The 24,076-nt window shown below is 37.5% G+C and overlaps 1 protein-coding gene across 7 annotated transcripts in view; it reads right to left on the reverse strand.

The window, feature by feature from the left end:
- RYR2 (ryanodine receptor 2) overlaps positions 1-24,076 on the reverse strand; it is a 794,036-nt gene that overhangs the window by 48,816 nt on the left and 721,144 nt on the right. For all 7 annotated transcript variants that reach the window (XM_077998277.1, XM_077998259.1, XM_077998275.1 and 4 more), the window contains 7 exons: positions 23,965-24,041; positions 22,775-22,848; positions 12,896-12,976; positions 11,694-11,782; positions 10,155-10,283; positions 5,040-5,144; positions 1,831-1,912 (listed from right to left, as the gene is read on the reverse strand). In XM_077998277.1, coding sequence (XP_077854403.1) covers positions 1,831-1,912; positions 5,040-5,144; positions 10,155-10,283; positions 11,694-11,782; positions 12,896-12,976; positions 22,775-22,848; positions 23,965-24,041 — 637 coding nt within the window. The remainder of the gene's footprint in view (positions 1-1,830; positions 1,913-5,039; positions 5,145-10,154; positions 10,284-11,693; positions 11,783-12,895; positions 12,977-22,774; positions 22,849-23,964; positions 24,042-24,076) is intronic.

Genomic DNA, 24,076 nt, shown 5'->3' on the forward strand with positions numbered 1-24,076 from the left:
TTGACACTTTTCCCCTTAAATTAATCAAAGAAGCAACATGTTTTAGATAAAGAAAATGAGCCAAAGAGCCAGAAACTAAAATCAAGTTTCATATTAATAATAAAAATAAACATTTGCTCAGTCCTTTAGAGTTGAAAAGTCACTATCATAGACAATATCTGATTTAACGTTTTTACGTAAGGCAGGTACTTTTTGTTAACCCTAATTTTACCTATGAGGAAACTGAAGTTCAACAAGACTAAATTAAAATGGGCCCATTGTGACTTAATTATTAAAGGTTAGTGCCAGGTCTTCAGACCAGATGCGGAGAGCAAACTACGCTTTTTCTGATTCATAATGGAAAGCACCTTTCTACATTTCTTCATGATTTGTGTCGTATAGTTAGTTAGAAAATGGCAGATTCCTGAACTACAGGATTACAGAGTGCTTTTATTCATTGAACAGAATGTGTGATATAACACAAAGACAGGCAGGAGAAGAAAGGTCGCTGGTCAGAGGTCCACAGAGTCAATCTGGGAAGCAGTAAGCACCGTGGTGGTAAGAGTGTGCGATCTGGAGCTCCATCGTTGGGTTTGAATCCAGGTTTGATGTGCTCGGCAATGTGGGCAGATTTCTTAGCCTCTGTGTACCTCAGTTTCCTCATTTGCAAACTTGAGATAATAATACCATCAAACTCATAAACTTGTCACTAGGATTACATAAGTACTTAATCCAGTACCTGGCACATTATGAAGTTGGTTTTAAGTCATTGCTGTGGTTGCTGCTGCTGCGGTTATTATTGCTGCTGTTAGTATTTAACCCAAAATTTGAATCGGGGCCATGCATGGAAAAATGGATCCTGTGCTTAAAGGGTATAAAGTGGCTACTGTTCCTGCCAACTAAGGGCTTTAAGCAAATGCTGCCACTTCAAAGTCCTACCACGAGGCATGACAACTGCCTCCGTTAACTAAAGTGGAGTTATGCCATGTGTGGCAGACTCGGAGAGAAAATAGGAAGAAGTTAAGAAAAAGTGATAGGCACTGTAATACTGAACATTTTTCAGTTGTTTTGGTTGTATTTATAGGATTCCACCGAATTCTCACATCAATCTATCATTTCTATTTTTCAGAAGAGGAAGCTGAAAAAAGGGAGATGCAGCTGGTCCAAGGGTCATACCGCCCAGAGGTAAGGAAGTCAGGATTTAAACTCTGGTGGTGGATTTGGAGCCCAAGCTCTTAACCACTACGTTTCCTGCCTGCTACAGAAAAAAAAAAAAAGAGAGAAAATTAAAACAGGCTGTGGTGGGGAGAACAAGACTACGACTGCCAGCATCCTTGGGGGACAGAGGTTTTCCCCGCAGTGCCACGGCTTTAAGAACCCAAAGGAGTGACTCTGTGGTCTTTTCAAAGCAGCAGCTTACCCAGTTGGACATTATCCCAATGTCCAAAATCCCCACTGATTATGCAAGCAGCTTACACTGCTGGAGGTTATCCAATGTGGATTTCAGATGTCCAAAACCCCCACCGCTTATGGACAAACACACTAACAAATAAAATATTCTTTAGAGACTGTCTGGAGAGCTTACTTTTTAGGATATCACTATGAAATGAAAAGTGGTGTTATAAAGTACCATTTTCATTCTGTAGATATGTAAACTGAGATATGCAGGATCTCCCTTTAAAAAAAAACTATTATGAGAAAAAGAATAAATAGCCAGTAATAAATCCAAGACATCTACCATATCTTAGTGTTATTTTATTCTATGCTACACTCTGATTCCATAAGCAAGCCCATGCTGATGCTTTAAATAAAATAATAAAGGGAATTTAAAAGTATATAAATCAAAACTACCTTCTAGCATGGACAGCAACATGACCACCATATCCTTCTGCAGATCCATTAATTCTTTTAAAAGCTCAATCTGACTGGAATCCTGAAAATATTAACATTGCATTTGAGATAATACAAGAAAACTGTGCAGCAAGAACATCATAATTACTCTCACAGAAAGATACTGCTCTGGTAGTATCTTGTAAGCACGTGAAGCATTATGGAACTAAAGGAGGGTCAAATATTAAAAATAGTTATACTTCACAATTAAAAAGTATTACTGATTTCAGCTAATGTTCTTTAAAGTATTTGTAGGCTAGGAACAGTGGCTCACGCCTGTAATCCCAGCACTTCGGGAGGCCGAGGTGCACCGATCACCTGAACTCAGGAGTTTGTGATCAACCTGGGCAACACGGCAAAACCCCGTCTCTACTAAAAATACAGAAAGTTAGCTAAGCATGGTAATGCACACTTGTAATCTCAGCTACTCAGGAGGCTGAGGCATGAGAATTGCTTGAGCCTGGGAGGCGGAGGTTGCAGTGAGCAGAGATCACGCCACTGCACTCCAGCCCAGGTGACAGAGCAAGACTGCATCTCAGAAAAAAGAAAGTATTTGTACGGACAATGAACATATCTAGCAATAATATGAAAGAACCATAACAGTGGTATATTCTCCAATGCCAAGCAAGACTCAAGAGCTTCTGCACATTTGACATCCATCTATCTTTTATTTGAAAAGCCCGCATTTTTTTCTTCTAACTTTCTAACTTCTTCTAGGTACTACTATGTAAAAATCAACTTCACATAGAAAAATATAGGCATATAAGCACCATAGAAGATAAACTTATAAATTTATTTGTTAGATAAACAAATTAACCAAAAACCTACACAGGTATTATCTATTAGTACAACATTGTACTAATATTGTACAATGTATCTTATTTACCAATTTGATTAAGCTTTCCAATATTACTCTGGTTAAAATTTTGTTTTTGCTTTTGATTTTTTACCATAAAGAAACATTCTTTTTCAAAGACATATTGTGTCTAAACATCAGTATGCTTAGCTACAGTCCCTGGAAATACAGATCATACTTACATCTGCATAACTTTACATCTCATCTGTTTTTTAAACTATTTTTTAAAAAATTTGTACAAGGCATTTTATTCAGATTTTGGTATATATGAAGCTAAATTCCTACCGTGTTGGGAGGATGAGACATTTTCTTTCTAAATAGCTGTTACGGAAACTATAAACCATGAACAGGTGCTAGGTAGCACCAGATGTCAATACCCTGATGGAAAAATATCAGGATGAGAACTCTCTTGTGAGGGTCTACATTTGGTTCATGCCGGTCTCCTTTACTTACCAAAATATCCCTAGTGATTAAATGAAAGACTGGAATTTCTTTATTGGGCTCAAGTCACCAATAACTCCATATTGACATTCTCTCCTTCACCAAACTCTAGCCAGGTACCTCTGAGCCCTCTTCTCAACTTGGCCTCAACTTTGGTCTATAAAGACTTGAACAAACACTAATATAGTTTCTAACTGTTCAAGACTGCATCTCTAGGATGAGCCCAGCCTTCCACTAAAGTACCTGCCTGGGAAAACGCGAGGTTGATAAAAAAATCGACTGTTCTAGACAACATCTAAGGATAAGGACTCTGGAGAAGGACAGAATCCTAACTTTGACAATTGCCAGTTAGCAGATATAGCTGGTCTAATCACATTTACACCAATGAACCTGTTGTAACTTTTCACTCCCCTGACTCTACTGAGCCCCTGTTCGCCCCTTCTCTAATCTTCATTTTCCCATTAATATTCCCAGTCACCTCTGCACAAATCAAATCGGGTTCAGTTTATGCTGAACTCTTTTTCCTTGTTGCAATAGCACTACTGATTAAAATCCGTCCTTATTCATTTAACTAGTATCCAGCTTTGTTTATCTTTGACATTAAGATGGAGCCTTACCACTTTTACGAGCGTCCAGCCTTGTTGATCTTTGACAATACATCCTGCACACTGTCATATGCAGGCCTGAGGGGCGGGTTCTTCACTTTACTGCAGACACACAAGGCCTCAGGGAAGCGACCTGGCCCACATGGGCGGAACAAGTCACGACAGCTCAGGAATTAGAATGGCAGCATTCTGTCTTTTTTTTTTTTTTTTTTTTGAGACGGAGTCTTGCTCTGTCGCCGAGACTGGAGTGCAGTGGCCGGATCTCGGCTCACTGCAAGCTCCGCCTCCCGGGTTTACGCCATTCTCCTGCCTCAGCCTCCCGAGTAGCTGGGACTACAGGCGCCCGCCACCTCGCCCAGCTAGTTTTTTGTATTTTTTTTTACTAGAGACGGGGTTTCACCGCGTTAGCCAGGATGGTCTCGATCTCCTGACCTCGTGATCCGCCCGTCTCGGCCTCCCAAAGTGCTGGGATTACAGGCTTGAGCCACCGCGCCCGGCCAAAAAAATTAAATTAGTAACAGCATTCTGTCTTTTAATCTGACATTCTTTCTTCTACCTGACCACCTGGCAAATGCCCACGCTCTGAAGGTCTCGGGTTATGCCGTCAAAATTCACTGCACTGAACAGACACATTCACAAGGACTCTTCTATTTGTGTATCTTTTTGTTTCAAATGAAACAAATCCAGCAGGGAGAAAACAAGCTGATATTTTTCAATAGGTTCTCTCAAGTTGACATTAAAACATGGCGGAAAATCTGTTTATTCTTCATTTGCTTATCCGTATAATAGCTACTTTTTCTCTTTGTCACAAAATTAAATACACTGGTTATGGGTAAACATCACCCTACTGAGAACATCTGCTTGTTTAAGACCCTATAACAAAATTATCTCCCTTGTAACAGATTATAAAACCTATTTCAATTATCTGTAAGGGGAAGGAAAATTCCAGTGAGCCATGGCCAGGAAGATGAAGCTTGGGAAATGTACAATGTTTGGGGACTCAACTGTTTCATTTCTCCATTACATTTAATTTCCTAATATCCTTTGTCTCAAATTTGAAGAATGAATCCTATCTATTTTCAGGTTACATAACGTTTTTTATTTAAAAAAAGTTCATGTAGAACAAAAGAGACATGATAAAATGATCTTAAAAAGACAAGTGATAAAGTGATTTTAAAAAGATAATGTTCCAACATCAAAAAGCACATTTAATTTGCTGATGACTACAGTCTCCAGTTTGTCATTTAGGAGAGAGGAAGGTAGTTTACCTGCGACAGCTTCATCTGCATGTGGGCAAATACATGAAGAAAGCCGACCACAGCATCCCACAGCCTGCTGTGTGCCAAACTCTGTTGATTCCCAGTGCAAGGACCCTGGAGCGTAAACAAACAGCAATTATTCCTCATAATTTATTTGCCAAAACAAACTTCACAATAACGGGAAAAGTTGCCTTAGTGCTGACGTATCTCACTGCTAGCACATTATCTAAAAAGATAGGAACTCGAAGCGAAAGAGATACAGTGATGATAATAACCCTTAATAGATAAATACATTCCTCTTTAAAATGTTTAATGATTCCAAAAAAATTTCTCAAGGATTTTTATATTTTGTGAATCTTTTTTTTTTTTTTTTTTGTCTGGCTTTGATCTCTTCTATTTAGAGGAAAAAAATAAGGTCTGGGTGCTTTGGCTCTTCAGTCCAATCAATCAGTAGTCACCATTTTGTATTGAGAAGAATCTGAGAATATGCTTTAGATGAGAGCTGATTACCCTTTTACTCCTAAATAGTAACCTGGATAAAGCATTCACATAGAGAAAAAAATCCTCTTCAACATTTTCTAAATTGGACAACTGTTTTACAAACGGTGCAACCATTGAAGTGTTTTAAAAGAGTAATACTTGTTTATTAATTTCATGAATCCAGAATCCAAGACAATTGGAAGTGGTTAAAATAACTAATTGAGAGATCATTAGGCTGAGATGGCTCCAGTGTCTTGGGTTCCTCCCTAAGAAAACCAAATCCCAACTCAGTGTAAATTTAAGCTTAACCAATCAGAAACTGCCAACTAACTTCTAACTAGAGTTCACCAGTCAGAAACTGCCAACTAACCTCTAACTAGGAACTTTCCACTTTTACCAATCAAATCTCTTTGCTTGTCTTGCTTCCAGGAATGCCTTATAAAAGTGCCCCCACTCTTGGTGAAGGGCTGAACCATTAGTGTTCTGGTGTTGCTCAATTCATAAATAGTTGAATGCTCAGATAAAGTTCGTAAGATGTTATTGTGCCTAAGTTTATCTTTTAACAAGCCTAACTTTGTTCTCTTAGCTGACACGTCTGAAGTATCAATACTTGAGTGGATCTGCTGTAGCAGCCAGACTGTTTTCTTGGAGCCGATTTCTATTTCCACTTTCCAATGAAAAACTTCTGCCATCATTCAGTTTTGTAAACTCATCTGCATCAACCATGAAAATAAATAACAGGGATTTTACTTAGAAAGGAAAAAAGTACATACAATACTGTTCTTAACTTCAAATTCCTTCATTCCTTTAGGCAAAGAACTCATAATAACTTTAAATTGCAGACCACATAAAAACATTTCGGATCTTATGCTAGAAACAAGTGATTGGAAGAGATGGCCATATCCAAGATGCTGCAATAGAACTTTTTCCTGTCTCAGTATCTCTTGAGGCCCTAGAGCTGAGATATTGACTATGTGTTCTCATATGATTATGAGAATGACATGTACCCACATATTACAAAAGCAGTAGACTATCTGCCAAAGGGGTGACTACAAATAGATCTTTCCACTCTAAGGATATAAAGGGGTTGGAGTTGAAAAGGGGGAGACTTTGGAGGGAGTTCTCCATGTGCTGAGCCTCTCCATTTCATTACTTCTGCATCCCCTTACAGCAAGTGAGAGAAAAGGCTTCAGGACAGCCATCATGTGAGCTCAGTTTCTGTCTTCTGATGTTAGGAAGCATAAAGTCTGGTATTAGAAAGCATGACAGACAGCATGTGACAAAAAAGATGTGTGTTTCTTATATGGACTAGTCAGGAAGGGGCCGTTCTGCCCCATCTGAAATCAGTCTGAAATGGTGACAGAATTCCAACGTGGATGGGAGCCACCAGATGCATGAGGTCTGACGGAATAACTTTAAACTGGATGGGAGAAGAGTCATTTCCAGGCACTGGAGGACTAAGAGGGCCAGGCTTGCACGTTAGATGAAAAAATACAACACATCACAGCAGAGGGCCAGCTCCATGGTGCACTCTGGGATTACGTGTGCCCAGTGGAGACCTTTCCTTCCTTATACCTCCTCTCTCCCACAGCTCCAACCCAGAGGAAGCCTGCGGTTAACCAGGAGGGGAAAGGGAAAGAGAGAGAAGAACCTTGAGGGGAGAGAGTAAAAAAAGCGCAGATTGGACTCCCTCCAGAATGAACAATATCCAGATGGGAGTTCTTGCCTACACCCTCACTCCACGATTTCCAGCTGAAAATGAGGCCCAAGAATGAGGGGAAGCTTTACTGAAATGAGACTATTTTTGCGACAAAGTGACTGACATGATTTTATTTATTTGAAAGTGGTCAGTGCACAAGATTCCTTCTAGTGGTAAAGAAACGGTCGACAGAGCAAGTCTGAAGGGACAGTGGTGAGAAGGAATCAGGTTATTTTAATCTGGAGGTCATTAAATCCAGCTCATTTAATGTACCAGATATAGTAGTTTTATAGTTTCCTTCGTCCCTGGTTGTAATTAGTCCAAAATGGCTATTACAGCTCTGGTTTGAAAGCAATAGATCTTTAGGGTTTTCCTGTGGTTGATGTTCAGTGTCAGTCTGGTATTCCAATGGCATATAAATGAGGGAGGATGAAAAGTGCAAGAGGCTATTAGGTGAACACTAGAAAGCCATTTTTAGGAATATAAACTTGTTTTTTCTTCAAGTCAGAAATAATTTTCTTCCTGTGATAGGTAAGGTTTAAATCAAAAGTTGAAGTATTACAAGGGGTTATGCTCTCGTGCAACCCCTCGGTGACCAAAAGTTGTCTGGCCAACCCTCACGTGACAGAGTCGCAAGCCCAGAACCAAAGTACCCATTTCTTCTTCTAAAACCTGAAACACACAGAATGTTCTTTCTAGGGCTTGCTCAACCTTAGGTCATCAGCTTCTGGGAGCTGTAAACTCCCTAGCCTGGTGCCTTGCATTCTTTTCCTCGTGATGTATGTGCCTGCAACATGGAAAACCTTTGCTAACTGCCAGAAGGACCTGTGCCAAGCACAGATCAAGCTTTCCCTCTTCTCAACAACTACCTCATGGTCTTACTCTAGGAACCTCGACAATACAACGTCCTCTTACTCAAACAATTCTTCCCCTTTTATTAAACTGGGATTACAATCTTACAGGTAATTCCATTTATTTCAATGGTGTTGGATCTCCCCCTTATATAACTTGCTGTAGTTAGAAGTTTGAATAATAAAGCAATATGCAACGCTGTAATCTAAAAGGCAGTCCAGAAGAAGCACGAGGCTAACGATAAGCTTATCTTCATGGTGTCAATATTTATCAGCAGATATGCCACTAAGGCAAGCTTCTCTAAACCATATTTCACTAAATGTAATGTGGTTACTTGGATTGTATCCCAGAATTTTAAAAAACAAAGAACATGAATGGAAAAACTGGCAAAATCAAAAGAAAGCCGTAATTTAGTTAACAGGATGTGCCAATGTTAATTTCTTAGTTTTGACAAAAGTGCCATGAGTATATAAAATGTCAGCACTAGGGAAAGCTGGGTGAATCATATACAGAAACCCTCTGTACTATCTTTGCAACTTTTCTGAATACCTAAAATTATTCCAAAATACAGATTTCACATATGATTGTTATTTTAAAATGTCATATAAAAAAGTAACAAGAGAAGTTACTTGTTACTTCCGTTTTTTTTTTTTTTTTGGTTCTTATTGAACCAAGCATGATAAGCCATGTGACTTTATCCAATATCCTTTGAACATTCACGTAGAAATCCGTGCTCTATGACAACACCTAATAAAGAGTTTTGCACATAGTAAGAGCTCAATGGATGCTTCTAGCTTTTGATAAATTCCGGAATCTCAATTATTTTAGGAACCAAGAAATGCCCACTCTTAGCTGAAATGGCGGTTATGTTTCATTTGGAATATATTATAGAAATCATCCTGATTCCCATTTCTGCAAAATCCAGTGGCTTGCTAATGCCATCAGTCAATCCTGTTATTTATTCAGGACGTGACACATGAATGTTGTTGTACTGGTATCATTCTAGGCATGAATGAGAATACTAAAGCAATAATGAAAGCCAGGAGAGGTAAGGAAATGGGACTATGAGTAGACCAAAACTGACTGAAGCTTTCACTTTTATTTGATTTTAAAGGAAATGTTATTAGAATTATCAAGTGTGACTTTTCCATCTGGAAGTGCTGAAATAAGGTTCCTCTTCCCCAACAAGGCAAAAAATAATACAGAAAGTGCCATGCTTCCAAGGGACCGAATGCAGAGGAGAGTGAGCCTAGAGGACGTCTTCCTACCTCTACAGCACTTACTCTTGGTTGGCTGTACTTGGCCATGAGTCATTTATTTACTGAAACAGCTGTAACTGTTAGGCTCCTGGGATACAATTTATTTTTAACTTAACCTTTCTTCTCCCCACAAGCTTATGTTTAGTCTCACAAAGCCAATTATAAGTTTCTCCCTCCTGTTTTATCCTTAGCATGGGACACGTCAAACATAGTGAATAATTCAGGGTAATATGGGCCACTGAGACAAGACAGAAAGGAAAGATGACTGGTCATCAGCAAAGTTTTGCTGATTGAAGAAAAACCCAGAATTTTATCAAATCTTAAAAAAAAATCGGAAGTTAAGGCTAGAAGCTTAGTTCAAGGAGAACATAAAACAAATCGATGTAAAACAGAAAAGAATATTCTATACGGTATTTGGAATTTTATCTATAATATACATATGCGATGTTTTCAAACACTCTTCTCTTTCTTAAGTTTCTATGAAACTTCTTCCCACTTTTAGTGGAATACTAGAAAGAGTGGCTTAATGTTGTGCCTGCTTTCCCTTCCTTCCTTAATATTTACTAAGTGCTTAATATATATACCAGGCCCTGGAGGTGCAATAGACCTAACATCACAGTCCATACCTCTAAGGAGTTAACCATATCTCAACCTGCCAAATGGTGAAGCAATTTCATTCCATATAAATGCACATCTCAACCTAATATTTTAATTGTAGCAATTTGCAAAGAAACTCGGAAAGGGGTCAATAACAGATATGGAAACTATTCTAGACATACTGTATTTTTCTATGGAATTCAGTGCTACAGATAGCAGCTATGTTTAAATGTTTACCTGAATATACTCTGTAAGAGTGTTAAAGACTTGTTTTGCCACTTGAATAGCTTTGGAGAAATTCCGTTGTCCTTGTTCATCAATAACATCTTTCCCAGAGTAATACCAGTAAAAGTCACTAATTGATTCCTGGGAAATAGAGATGATATTGTTTATTATTCAGTCACATTCTAAAGTTACCATTGACTAACCAGTCTGGGACTCTATGCTTGAGAAGTATTTTAAATAATATATATGGTAGCAAACAAAAACATCTGTGAATTAAATATCATTCTTCAATGATTTTCCTAAACATACAATATGGGAACCTCCTTCTTAGATATAACTAACAACTGAAGAGAAGACCAGAAGAAAACTTAGCTTTGAAAATTACTGTCTGGTAACCCTGAACTTCATAAACATAAGAATTCATTAAGACTGGAGCATATTTATCCATGAGCAAAGTTAGATGTTTACTACGTGAGCACAGAAAATAGATGAATCATGGAATAATCTTTTTTGGGGTACCGACATCTGTCCTCCTTTTTCTCCAACAAAGCCAATAACATTTCATCAGTGAGAACTCGCTGATATCCATGGCTTTTGCACCTGTCCCTGAGAAAACTGGCTGGATTGCTTGTAAATACTAATCATTATAAACAATTATCTAAATAAGATCAATCTCTATAAACCAGATGTATTTAACAATAACGTACATTTTAAAGAAATGTTGGTTGGATAAGTAAATAATCCAGTTTAGTTCAGCCTGTGAACTACGTTTGGGTTTTCAGACAATTTTTAAAATTGCAAATGTGTTTTCAGCAACACTTCTTGGTGTACTGACTTCAAAATGGACCTTCCCCCACCACATTAAGCTTTCAGTTAGCAAAAAAAGGTTGTGATATTACACACTCAAAGATTAAGGAAAAAGCTGAAAGTCTGCATTTATAGTTTTTAAAATACTGTGCTTGGTTTGGCTTATAAATAAAATGAGGGGGAAAAAAGTTGTAAAGGGCTCTCATTATTTAAGAGGCCTACATCTTCAATTCAGTTTGAGTAACATTCTCAAATATGATCAAAATATCAGAGATTTTTTAAGCAATGTGGTATGAAAATTAATGCAAATATTAGGACATCTGAAAAGAAGTGACCTTAGACTGTGAAATTTCAGTATATGGTAGTAGTTACAAAGCCTTTCTTTCCTATTCCTATGAATGTTCCAAACATTCTTCCCCAATTTGTCTAACAACTGTAGAAGAAGGAGCAGAGTATAAAAGTGCTTTATAAAATGAAAATGACTTTAAAATACCATCAAGCTAAAGAAACAGAGGGGAAGAATCTCTACTTACAGAAATAAAATATGAGCAAAAGTAGGAGGCAGGATCAGGAGTGGAGATAACAGTGGCAGTTTTGCTCTAAGAATTGCTGAGATATTGTGATCAGAGATAAACTATCTCAAAAACTCCTTTCTAGTTATAAACCAAAATACATTAAAACTCTGCCGTATTGTTTCAACATATCAACCCTTTTAATTTGTTACTAATATAGAAAGCAACATACCTGAACTCTCAGTAGGTAGTCTACAGTGGAGATGATTATGTTGACAGTTGTATTATTGCCAGTCTGAGTTCTCAGATAATTCTGAAAATCTATGCAAGATAAAAAAAAATGTTATTAATGCTTGCTCAGAAGTTCAAATTGAGTTATTCTAAGAACTCCAAAGGCAAATGTTTTCTGCGGCAAAATCATTGTGGGTTAGTGCAGTGTTTTTATCTAATAGTGTTAATATGAAAATAATTTATATTTTCCATAAAAAGTGATCACCCCAAAAGAGTATCTGCGTGCTCCATAGATGATCAATATTCAATTTTTGTCTCAGATGTTTCTAATATCAGTTTCCTTACTCCTAGTTTTAGAGCTCTGGGCAAATGAATGACTGAAAAAGGTTGCTATCCTTGAGGATATAAGAAGGAAATTTTTTATTCATTAATCACTTACTCCTCAGTACTGTGCAAAGTGCTGGGGTCAGCCAAGATAAAATTAAGACAGAGTTCCTGCCTTCAGGGGTGCACAAGCCTGTTAGAGAGTTAGATGTGTAAACAACTAATGGAGATACATTATGTTAAGTAGTACAATGAAGTATGTGTACACTCAAGGTAAAGAGAGGTGGTACAAAAGAAATAATGCTCTATATACTCTATAACTATTTATATTTTTCATAAATCATCTTTTTTTTTTTATTGAGAGGATCTTGCTGTGTTGCCTAAGCTGCAGTGCAGTGGGGCAATCACAGCTCACTGTAGCCTCAAACTCCTGGCCTTGAGCAATCCTCCTGCCCCAGCCTCCCACGCAGATGGGACTATGAGCACGCACTACCATGTCTGGATGATTTTTTAAATTTTTTGTAGAGATGGGGGTCTCGCTATGTTTCCTAGGCTGATATTGGACTCCTAAGTTCAAGCAATCCTCCCACCTCGGCCTCCCAAAGTGTTGGGATTACAAGTGAGGAACCGCGCCCAGCCTCATGTGTCTTCCCTAACATCAAAATAATTGATAAGACTCAAATGAAATAGCTATCCAAGGACTGTGAAAGCAGGGAAGCAATGTATAAAATGTCCCAGTGCCCAATGCAGAGACATGTTCTAGAACAATTTATTGTCTCTAGAATGATGCAGAATTGGAACTAACAGGTTCCTGTTATTACTGGCTTGAAAACATTATTTATACCTTAGTAGCATCAGAAGTTTTGGGGACTCACAAACCTGAGTTGTGTCCCTCACAGAGTAGCTGCAGGAATCGGAAGAGGTCACAGGTGAACTCATCGTCCTGTAGAACCTTTTCTCCTGCGGGAAGTCCAGAGGGATCAGACATTACCAACCACCCCAGGCTGCCCCTCCCTTTCTGTCCCCACCTCCATACAACTTGCATGTTGATCTAGCATGGTTCTGAACCAAAAAGAGTCACAGGTCATAGCCACTTTGCTATCTGAAGCTCATAAGATCATGCGCTTGGCAGATAGACGCTCTTTTTCTTTGTAAGAAAAGAAGGTTTGAATTTTAAAACTCAGACTTCTCTGTTAAAAGTAGCAGCATGGGATTGGCAACATTTTACAAACGACCTAAAGGCTTAAACTTTGCTTCTTTCTTCCTTTATGTTCTTGTATTTGGCAAGGTGTGCATAGAAGGGACCTTTCTCTGCGTCTCAAGGGACCTTTCTCTGCGTCTCTCACGCAGGTTAAATTTGCTTTGTACCTGGATTGTGGCCAAATGATTCAATGGAAAGTATTCTGTGTATCCAAAAAAGCAGGGCCAAGAGTTTCTTTCACTAAAAAAATAATTCATGGATTTTTGTGAAAGCTGTAAATCGCTAGAAAATTGTTGATTAACTTGTTTTAATTAACTTTGTTATCAGGCTGTCTACTGAATTAAAAAAAAAAAAGGAAAGATTTCTGAAATCTAAAATAGAGATGTGACTGGTTTGAGCATTACTTCCATAGGAGGAGGAAATGGCAAACAACCTTAATTCTAAATATGAAACCAAAAGAAAGACTTTGGTGGCTCGTGTTGTGAGAGCTAAAACTAACAAAGAAAAGGTGAAAAAAAAGGCATCCCCTAGTTACAGAGGTTTCTCTGCATCATCCAACACTAACAAGTATTTTGGGGGCAAGGAGAAAAACCTCATTAAAGGGCTCAGTTTACTTATATTTCAATTTAAATGTCTCGTGATCACAAGTTACTTTGAAAGCAAAAACGCAAGGAAAGAAACAAACTCAGAACAGCACCACACAAATGAAGCTGATTTTCAAAACAGAAAGTGTCCGTGGGGAAGTAAAACAAACAAACAAACAAACAAAAAAGTTCCACATTACGAGCACCTGCTCCAAAATCTAAATTTGTTTAAAAGCAAAAATGACAAGATAGCCAGTGAATGAATGGACTAAAGTACTTTAAAAAAATGAGAACTTTTTACAGAATGGAAATACTTTGGGCTGAGAAAGAAAACGATGCAATGATCGTATGTTTACTTTAAGTGAAATCATGAATGATCACAGCGACAGAGAGCTGATGGACTTACCAGTCCGCAGTCTGTGACTTTCAAAGTGAGAGGCTTCATATAATGGTAGGGTTAGGAAGCAAAACCATTTTGAAAACTAATATAAACATTAAAAAAAGTACATAAAATCACTGTACTCATTTCCCTGTTAGCCCACAAGATATGAAATTTGGTGACTACGCTACAATCACCAAGTATGCAAATCAGACGTTGTGGCAAGTTTAAGTGTTACAGGCACATTGTTGTGTTGAATCTCCCATAATTGGCTGATAAGTCCATTCCTCAGTGTTTAAATTCACGACAGGATAGGAAACAAAAGGGAGAATGTTTTAGGCAAATAAAGGAACTAAACTCTTCATTGGTGATACTTAGTACCATTTTCATGAGTCACTTTAATCAGAAGAGTCTTTAAAGTGATATTTAAATCAAAATATTATGAGTTTGTTACATAGGCTTATTGATTCTTTCCCTGTGAGCCCATCTGCAATGTTTTAGTTTTCAAAAAACAATTCAATAAACCACTTACACACTTTAAGTGTTCATATATTCAATGTGAAAGAAGTAACCCTTACCAGAAAGTATTCAGAAAAACACTGAAATAAATATAATCTACCTGTGTACCTAAAAATGCTCTGCACAATAACGATTTATAACATAAGGTTTTATTTATTGTTGACACACACAGTATTTTCTTGACTGTATACCGAAACATGTACAAGTAACTTCACTTATATAAGGACACACCGCACATCGTAGAACAATGGGAAGAGGGGAGGGGTGAGGGAGGGGACGAGTCAGGCCTTCATTTACCAGCAGGTGATACCAGGTATAAGCTGGGGTGCTGTTGCTTCATGAAGACATTCCTATCTGATTAAAATGCTGCCATTGCCCATGCTGCAAATAAGTGGTAGAATAACAGAGATGGATGATGGCTTTATGTCTGCAGAAGGTACAGGATCAGCAGTCTATTTTGTGATGTGTGCAAAAGAAATTCCATTGTAAGATGGAAACTAAGATCAATAACAAATAACGGAATGAAGTAACATGTAGTTGAAAGTGCTCTTACGTTGGTCAATCACGATTTGTAATTGCTGCCCGAGGGCTCAAGGTACATATTGTGAAGGACATTCCTTTTAATACTGTAATAAAGGGAGAGGTATTCCAATATTGCTGCTGCTGCGGAGTTCATTCTTTGCACCTTCGTTTTCTCTTGTCTAAAATAAAGATAACATGTACCCTGTCTATGTCCCTGGCTCTTCACAATCTGTGGTAATTTTTTGTAAATTGTGGAAAGGTTAATATATTAGGTGCAGTGGCAATAACACTAAAAAATATGGAAATATCATACCAAGCTGCTAAACATAGCGATTTGAATTTATTAACTGTGTATATATCTCCTGAACACCATCTTCATGGATTAAAATGTTCTCAAAATTACAGTGTTTTCCTGGAAAAATCTAGGTAGATTGTGTTTAATCAAGCTAAGAGTGAAACAGTAAGTCCTTTTTTAAAGATCTAATAAAGTAATACATTTTTAAAGGCCACTGTTCTACCTATCATTGGCGAATTAAGATAAATAGACTCCAAAAGACTAACACTCTCATTATCAGGTCCTGTCATGTCAATATCTACAATAATGCACAGGTAAAAGGTGAGTCATGAAGCACAGGACTGGCCACATTAAAGGATCCCCTATACTCTATAAAGCTGACTCAAAAGCACCCCACTGCCATAGAGGAAATTATGCTGATTGTTGATCTGGAGAGGACTTAAAGATCGATTCTGCATCTTGCCAAAACTGAAGAATGCTAAAAATATTTTAAAATAGTGAAAAGTCAGGTATTTTATTCCATATGGGAAGTTTTAATATTGCCGCTTAAGTGGCTTAAGTATGACTGCTTCAATTATATTACAATTCTATTAAAAAGTAAATTAAAAAAATAAGTCTACTGTTAATATTTAGTTAGTGACTATGATGTGCTAGATATGTTATCTCACTTCAATTCAGGTTTATTAGAATCCTGTAAATTAGCTAAATGTAATGCCATTTTGTTGTTCAGTGAACAACCAAGAAATTAAATAACCAACGTCATATAGCCATCGGCTGGTAAAGAGTATGATTCCAGTAAACTTCAATGAACTTTCACTAAGTGTCTCTTCTATGGCAGGCACCTTGTGAGGTGAACATAATCTCGAACCTGAAGAAGTTCACAGTCTAATGGAAGATACAGGAAATAAACAGATAATTTCAGTATTATATGACCTTTCTGAATTCAGTGTGCTATAGTTTCTAAATGTTGTAAAGTTAGCATCAGTGACGAAAAAAATCTTTGACTAATTATCATCACACATACTATGTGTTATTTAAATTGTGAACTCGTACTTGTTTTCATCAATTTCAGAATCAAAGGAAAACCATTTCTAGACATGTGACTTTAGTCAGTTCACTCTTCTGAGCCTTCGTTTCATCATGTCGATATGGAGATTAACAAACTCCTCAACTCCTCATTTCATAGGACTGTTGGGAGAATTGAATTGGCTCAAACAATTAAAAGTGCTTTGAAGTCTACAAAGCACAAAAGAAATAAATGTGAAGCCTTAGGTCAAATGACCTAAATTTCCAAGTTACAGAATTTCAGTAGGTTGTATGACCAGCAGTTCTATTAATTCCACTGAGTGCATTTATTAAGATTTAGTTAACAATCTGACAGCAGTGTATATAATGCATTCCTCTTTCCGATGCCAAGACAACAAAAATGACCACTATGTGAAATAAATTAGGTTTGTCCCAAGGATAACAGAATTAAAGTATATTCTGTTAAACAAATTAAACTAGCTGGAGAGGAAAAAAAAATCCCTTTGCTTTCAAATGTGATATGCATGTTGTTTCTCTTACAGCCGAAGCCTACGTTTCTTGGCTGTCAAGACTCTTACTGAAATTCTTACTGTTTTTCATCCATTCCATTCATCAACATCCTTACTGATTTCCCTGCCTTGAGACTCTGATACCTATCTTACACAATGTTACTTGTCAGTAATTTTTCAAAAGCACGAATCCAATTATCATACTTCCCTGGTAAACAGATGGATTTCTTTAACTGTATGAAAAGTCTACTCTGAAGAATTCCCTCTAATCTATCATTAGGCATAACTCAGAGCTCTCCCACTGCCATGAAGGAAATAATGCTGGTCACTATCTTTGGAAGAGTCAATTTCTATTTAGTAGCACGACTGAGAAATGGGAAATCTACACTGTACTGCTTGTTAGTGGAGTCTATCAGAAGCATTAGTTGAACAATAAACGTTAGGAACTCAATTCTAGGTGGATCATTTAACAACACACACAGTGTCACTTAAGTGGTATTTAAGGGTTCTCTATGGCCTCAGAAAAAGTGCAGATTCCTTGGCAGGGCAGAGAAGGTCCTTTGTTGCCTCCCACGTACTATCTTTCCATCCTCTAGTCTGAACATTCCTTCACAACAGCTTAGTCACTATTCTCTGCCATGTTTGGTCCCTTGACCTTTGCATATGCGGTTCCCTCACATTGGAATGTCTTTGCCTCCCTTATCCACCAGCTTGATTCCTAACTCAGACCACACGTCACTTCTGTGATGCTTCTCCCACCACATCCCAGCAGCTAGGTACTTCCACCTCAATTCCTTTATATGCATAAAGCGTTGTTCTGAAGTTACTTGTTTACAAGTCTGTCTGCACGGTACTGAGCTCCTAAATCATTTCCAATGCTTAGGACACCATCTAGCACATAATAGTCACTCTAATTTAAATGAGCGCTTCCAAGTTTAAAAACTGTGCAAGGATGTTAAGAAAACATTTGGTGCCATGAACCAACATCACAAGTTTTCCTTGAAGAGAAAATTTACCCACAAGAATGGCAGAATAAGGTACACAGAATACTAAGCTACACTTGTGAAAGTATTTGGAAACCCTTGAGGAAAAGGTAGCCCATAAATTACTAAGCAATAAAAACAGTAATAAAAAGTTAGAGTAACCAATACTTAAAGATCAGTTCAATCCTTTTGCTTAATTAATTTGTGTTGCTTCAACTTTACATAAATTTGATTAGATGATTATAAATGTATCAGTAAGCACCTCAGTGAAACAAATTATCAGATACAGATAGAAAGGTGGGGAAGGTTAATTGGTAGTTCATGTTGTAGTGAGGATTTTAGAAAATCAAACTATTTTTAAGAAATCAGATCAACTTCAAAACTTCATCTTGCTTTTATGAAGTCCAGGACTACCTGATGATGATCAAAAACAAAATTCAATATCCTCTGTTATATTCCAAGAAGAATTTTGAAAGCAGGAAAATTGCACTTTCAATGTCATAATGATTTGGTAATGGGGTTAATGGTTCTGATAAAAAAACAAATTAAAAAATCCAAGAATGGAATGACATTTTAAATATTCATACAGGTTTTGTTTTTGAACTTGATTAAATCATTAAAAGAAAACACATATAAATATAAACTATACAGCACAGACAACACTGAGCATATTACAAATTAACACATTTCCTGAAGAACCTTTTCAAAAAAAAAACTTGGGAGGCTCCGGCTTTTGTAGAAATGAGAGAAACTTAGTCTAAAAAGGGGACACAAGTCAAACTTGCATGACAGTAATAGCAGTAGGAAAAAACAGTATAAATAATTCAACTGAAATCTTTATATACAAACCTCAAAGAAAACATGGTTCCTCATGGTATCTCAATACCAGGTCAGGAACATTTGTAACCATAAAAAGTTCAAAAGCAATTTTGAAACTTAACAATAAATACAAAATGTGGCAAGAGATTTGTGTCCCAGAAAGGGACAAAGAACAATAAGTCAAGGGGCAGCCAGGTGTGGTGGCTCACGCCTGTAATCCCAGCAGTTTCGGAGGCTGAGGTGGGTGGATCACCTGAGGTCAGGAGTTCAAAACCAGCCTGGCCAAGATGGTGAAACCCCATCTCTACTAAAAATACAAAAATTAGCTGATTGTGGTGGCATGTCTGTAATCCCAGCTACTTGGGAGGCTGAGGCAGGAGAATCGCTTGAACCTGGGAGGCGGAGGTTGCAGTGAGCTGAGACCGCACCACTGCACTGCAGCCTGGGCAACAGAGCAAACCTCCATCTCAAAAATAATTAAACAAAGAAACAATAAGTCAAGGGGGGGGGAAAAAAAAAAGGCAGTGGTAGACATGAGGTAAGCCCCCAAAGAATAGGAAAAGATGGGAGGGAAGTGACTTGGCTCATGGGATCTGTAAATGAAACAGTGGGAGGCAGAATGCCTGCATTTCAGTCTCAGCCTTGCTGCTTAGCTGTGTGACCTCGGACAAGTCAAGAAACCTCTCTGTTCCTCTGTTTCCTTATCTATAAAATCAGGGTAATAGCTACCTCATTGGAGAGTTGCGGGTATCATACATTTAAGCTTATACATTTTCTATGGCTATATAATTTCTGGTCGTATTATCGTCATTAGGAAGAGACTTAGCTTAATAAAAACAGTGGGCAAGGAGGTAGGAGATTCAGATACAGTAGATTATTTTCTCAGTGCTAAGCCCATGCTCTCTGAGCCTCAAGTGTTGAAGTAAGTGACATCACTAACAGCTGCTGCTTTTCCAGCCTTTTCTATCCCTTCCAAGATGGATGATTGATTTTTCTTCTCCTATGAGTGTGTATAGGCTTTTTTTTTTTTTTTTTTTTTTAACTTTTATAGCATCTTAAACAAGAGTGGTCTCAAAACAGATATATTTAAACATGCCAAAAGAGTCTGTATAGGAATTCTTAAAACAATCTGGAAAATACTATAATATTAATAGAGCTAATGAGTGGCCCTTACATATGCTCCTAATAGGTCTCTTGATTAAGGCAACAGCATGTATTCAGAAAGCACAATTTAATCTTGGAAGCCTTGTTGGCGTCCTAGGTACTATCTAAAATCTGATCCCTTATTTCCATTGCATAAAATGTCTTTCAGAAACTACTTTGAATTACTAATGACATCTTTGTTAGTCTATTAGTTTGAGGAGCAAATAGTTGCTGTTGTTTCTACTGCTCTTTGAATTCAGTCGCAAAAATAAAAATTCGTTTTGATGTTACAAGATTTGCAATCTGTAAGATTTTCAAAGGAATAGAGAAAAACTCAGTAGACCTCCCAATCTTTGGAAGGCAACTGGCAGAGCACACTGGTGAGGAGGAGACTCAGCTTGTCACGTCCCCCTTGAATATGTCACCGATTTCCCGTGCACCAATCCGTGCAGCCATAAAGCCACAGTACGTTCAAGACAGAAACGCCACAGGGAGACTAGGGCACACATTCTAGGATCATTCATTGACACAACAGTTGCAGATGCTGGGCCCACTGGAAAGGTTTTTAACTGTAAGACAACAAAACCAATCCAGAAACGTAATTGAAATGCTTGTTGCCCCTTCATCTCTGACATCGTAATAACTGCACATCCTCATAGAAACAACATCGTAATAACTGCACATCCTCATAGAAACAAGAAAGAAAAAGAGGAAAGCTAGATGTGTGCATTTAAAAAATAACAGGATGCATCATGATGGAAATTAAATAATCTACTTATGAAAACAGTCTACAACACAAAAGAATGCACAAGAATTGTCACTATCAAGTCTGTACACAAAGCTAACAAATAAAAGAGCAAATAAACAAAAGACAGTTCATTTTTAATAATTACCACGCTCATGAGTGATGACTGAGGAAGGGAGGGTAGTACATTTACAGTAGTCGAAAGAAAAGGAAATGGGGAAAAAGAAAAAAAAGTTGAGATTTTGCTTTTGTTTTTCTGTTTGTAAGGAAATAATACAAAATGTGTTAATCGGCTTGAGTAATTATTTTCTTATGTGTTGAAAAAGAATGCGCAAGTTAAATCAATCTCATTTTGAGAGATATAAAGAATTCTCCCATCAGAATGGTCACTCTCACAAAGTTCTTTCTGATTTGGGACTCGAAAATGTTATTCCAATCCATATCTGCCTGACAAAGGAAAGGAGGCTAAGGAAAATAAACCTAAGTGGCTGCTATTCCTTTTGGGAGCTGATATGAACAGTGACTAAGAATGACTGATGGATTTGTGGTCAGAGCCCCTGGAACATTAGGTAATAACTACAGGGGAAAATGAAATTGATTTCTAATTCCAAGACAGGGAAGTCAGGCTTTAGACAGAGACTTCATTCATTTTTAGAGATTTTGTAGCTGAAAATTGCTTAGGACTTTGGAGAGATGCTGGAGGTAGGCAGGTGATGGGCCCTGGGATCTGCAGTGGCTCCAAATTCTCCGGACGGGCCCAGAAAACCTAAGTAAGTTTAGAGTGGCTCTGGTGATTTTTCTTGAAGGTCAGTCCTTTTGAACCTCAGGCCAGAACCTTAGGCCAGAAAACCTAAGAAGTTATAGAATGGTGTCAGTGATTTTTCTTGAAGGTAGCTAACTCAGTTAAGTAACCATATGACTTATATTTGATGACCAGACTTGTACATCCAAATGTCAAGCAGAAAATAAAATAAACACAGGACCCACATAGCAGTAGCAATGTCAGGATGGGTATTAATAATAAACTTTAAAATACAATAAGAAATATTCTCTTTCCTATTTGTGAGAACAAAAAAATACGTAGATAAATTAGTTAATCCTAAAATATTTCAGAGAAATAAACACAGACTACAAATGGCAGATGGGAGAAAAAATTATTTTTTGAAATAAGATTAGTCCAATAAAAGACCCAATATTCCAAAACTAATAATTGACAAGAAGACATATCCAAACCACACAAAACAAACAAAAACAGATAAACACACGGGCCCTGAGTAAAACTAGTTTAAAAATCAAACACAAAAGAATAAAAACAAATCAAACCAAAAGATATTGAAGATTTTTTTCTTAATAAATACTCCTAAAATGAAAGGGCAGCAAAAGTTATTTCTGCTTTAAATGCATTGCATGCTAAACTTTCTAGTTTATACCAGCATCTATTTACAGAGAGAAAAATTCTAAGATCACGTGAATCACTGCTTTTGTGCACAGAATTATTTAAGCACAATAACTGCTCTTTAATTTCTTTTATCAATCTAGACTTGCAAACATGTATGGATATGAGGATCACTGTGCTGGAAGGGAAGAGGAGAGAACAGGAATGAGAGTAGACTGAAGGAGGTCAAAGGATGACTATCCTAAGGAAATAGAAGAATCTGAGAGCCCGACTTTGCTAAAGTGGCCAAAGAAAGTCAAATGTTCTTGAAAGATTCATCTATGTGGTTTATGATTTCCCAGAAAATTCTCTAATAAAGGATCTTGATCCTTCATTCAGCCATTATTCCTTATTGAAAACCCAACAAGGGGAAAGGCTGCTGGCAACGGGGCTGGCACACAAGGAGTTAATGACCGGCGTGGAAGGTTGGTGTTGGGGTGTGACGGGTGTCCAACTACGAACTTTGAAATAAATCATGTAAGCATTTCATCGATTTTAAAATAACTTCGTATCTCTCTGCTTGAAAGGTAATTGATAATTGACTCATTTCAGGGAGGGAAGGGAGACAGGTGATCCTTTTAATGTAAGTCATTAATACCTGATCCTTCCTCTGTCACCATCCCAAGACCTTCAGCTTTGTTTTGTCGCTCAAATGCATTTAGGTCAAGGACACTATAATAACAAGGAAAAAAGAAACATTTAGAGGACTAATAGAACATTTTCTTTGTTCAGGAGAGCAAACATCTAAACACCACATATCTTGGAATATGAACCAAATGTTAACGTACACTGAAAACATGTCTCCATTCATTGCTTACCAGCCACATTCTCTTAGTGGCAGACTAGTGTCTCCCCTGGGCCTACACTGAAATGATCCATGTGAAAGTCAAACATAAAGCATTCATAGGGTTCCACATGGGGAGTACATTACAAAGCTAGCAGACATGCAGAAATAAAATTCTAATAATTACGTTCTTGCAGTTGGAATAGCTTGTTACATTAAATGTGTGTCAAATTCCTTAGTCAAATGCTGTCTGAATGACTTTAAATCTTGAAAAAAAATGGAAAATGATTACCACAAATGAGTTAATGATCATTTAGTCATAAAATGAGAAATGGTCTACAAGCTCCTAAATAAAACTAAATAGAATTTCCTTTTCTAAAAAAGCATACACAACTCATTTTCAAGTATACAGAATATACACTAATTCTCCAAGATCCCTATTTAAACACGGGGAAGTCTTTTTTTTTTTTTTTTTTTTTTTTTTTTAAATTAGAGACAGGGTCTCACTTTGTCTCTCAGGCTGGAGTAGTGGTGCTGTCATAGCCCACTGCACCCTCAAACTTTTGGGCTCAAGAAATCTTCCCACCTCAGCCTCCTGAGTAGCTAGGACTATGGTACAGGTGTGTGCCACCATGCCTGGCTAAGTTTTTTTTTTTTTTTTTTTTTTTTTTTAGTCTTTTTGTAGAGATGGAGTCTTGCCCTGTTAGGCTGGTCTTCAATTGCTGGCCTCAAGGGATCCTCTACCTCTTCCTTCCAAAGTTCTGGGATTATAGTACCATAGGAAAGCTATTTTAAGGCATTATTACCATTCTGTAAGTTATTAATTATGATATTACCAATCCCCTAAAAAAAGATAGAAAATAAGACACTGCTGATTATCCCACTTTAAAGTGTTGTTAATCATTAACTATTCTTCTATGTGTAATTATCGTCAGAGTAAGAAACAAATGCTTCGAAAAAATACAACCACTGAGTAGAACCCCAAGAAGGAAGTGAGTCCTTACCTACATGACTGCATCAGGCCAGCCAGGCTCTGAAAGAAGCCCACATCCTTTTTCTCCTTGAGGTAGTCAAGCATTTTCTATGGGAATTATAGAAACCACATGGCCACTGAAC

This window comes from Macaca mulatta, chromosome 1 (assembly GCF_049350105.2).
Source record: "Macaca mulatta isolate MMU2019108-1 chromosome 1, T2T-MMU8v2.0, whole genome shotgun sequence".
Taxonomy (NCBI): Eukaryota; Metazoa; Chordata; class Mammalia; order Primates; family Cercopithecidae; genus Macaca; species Macaca mulatta.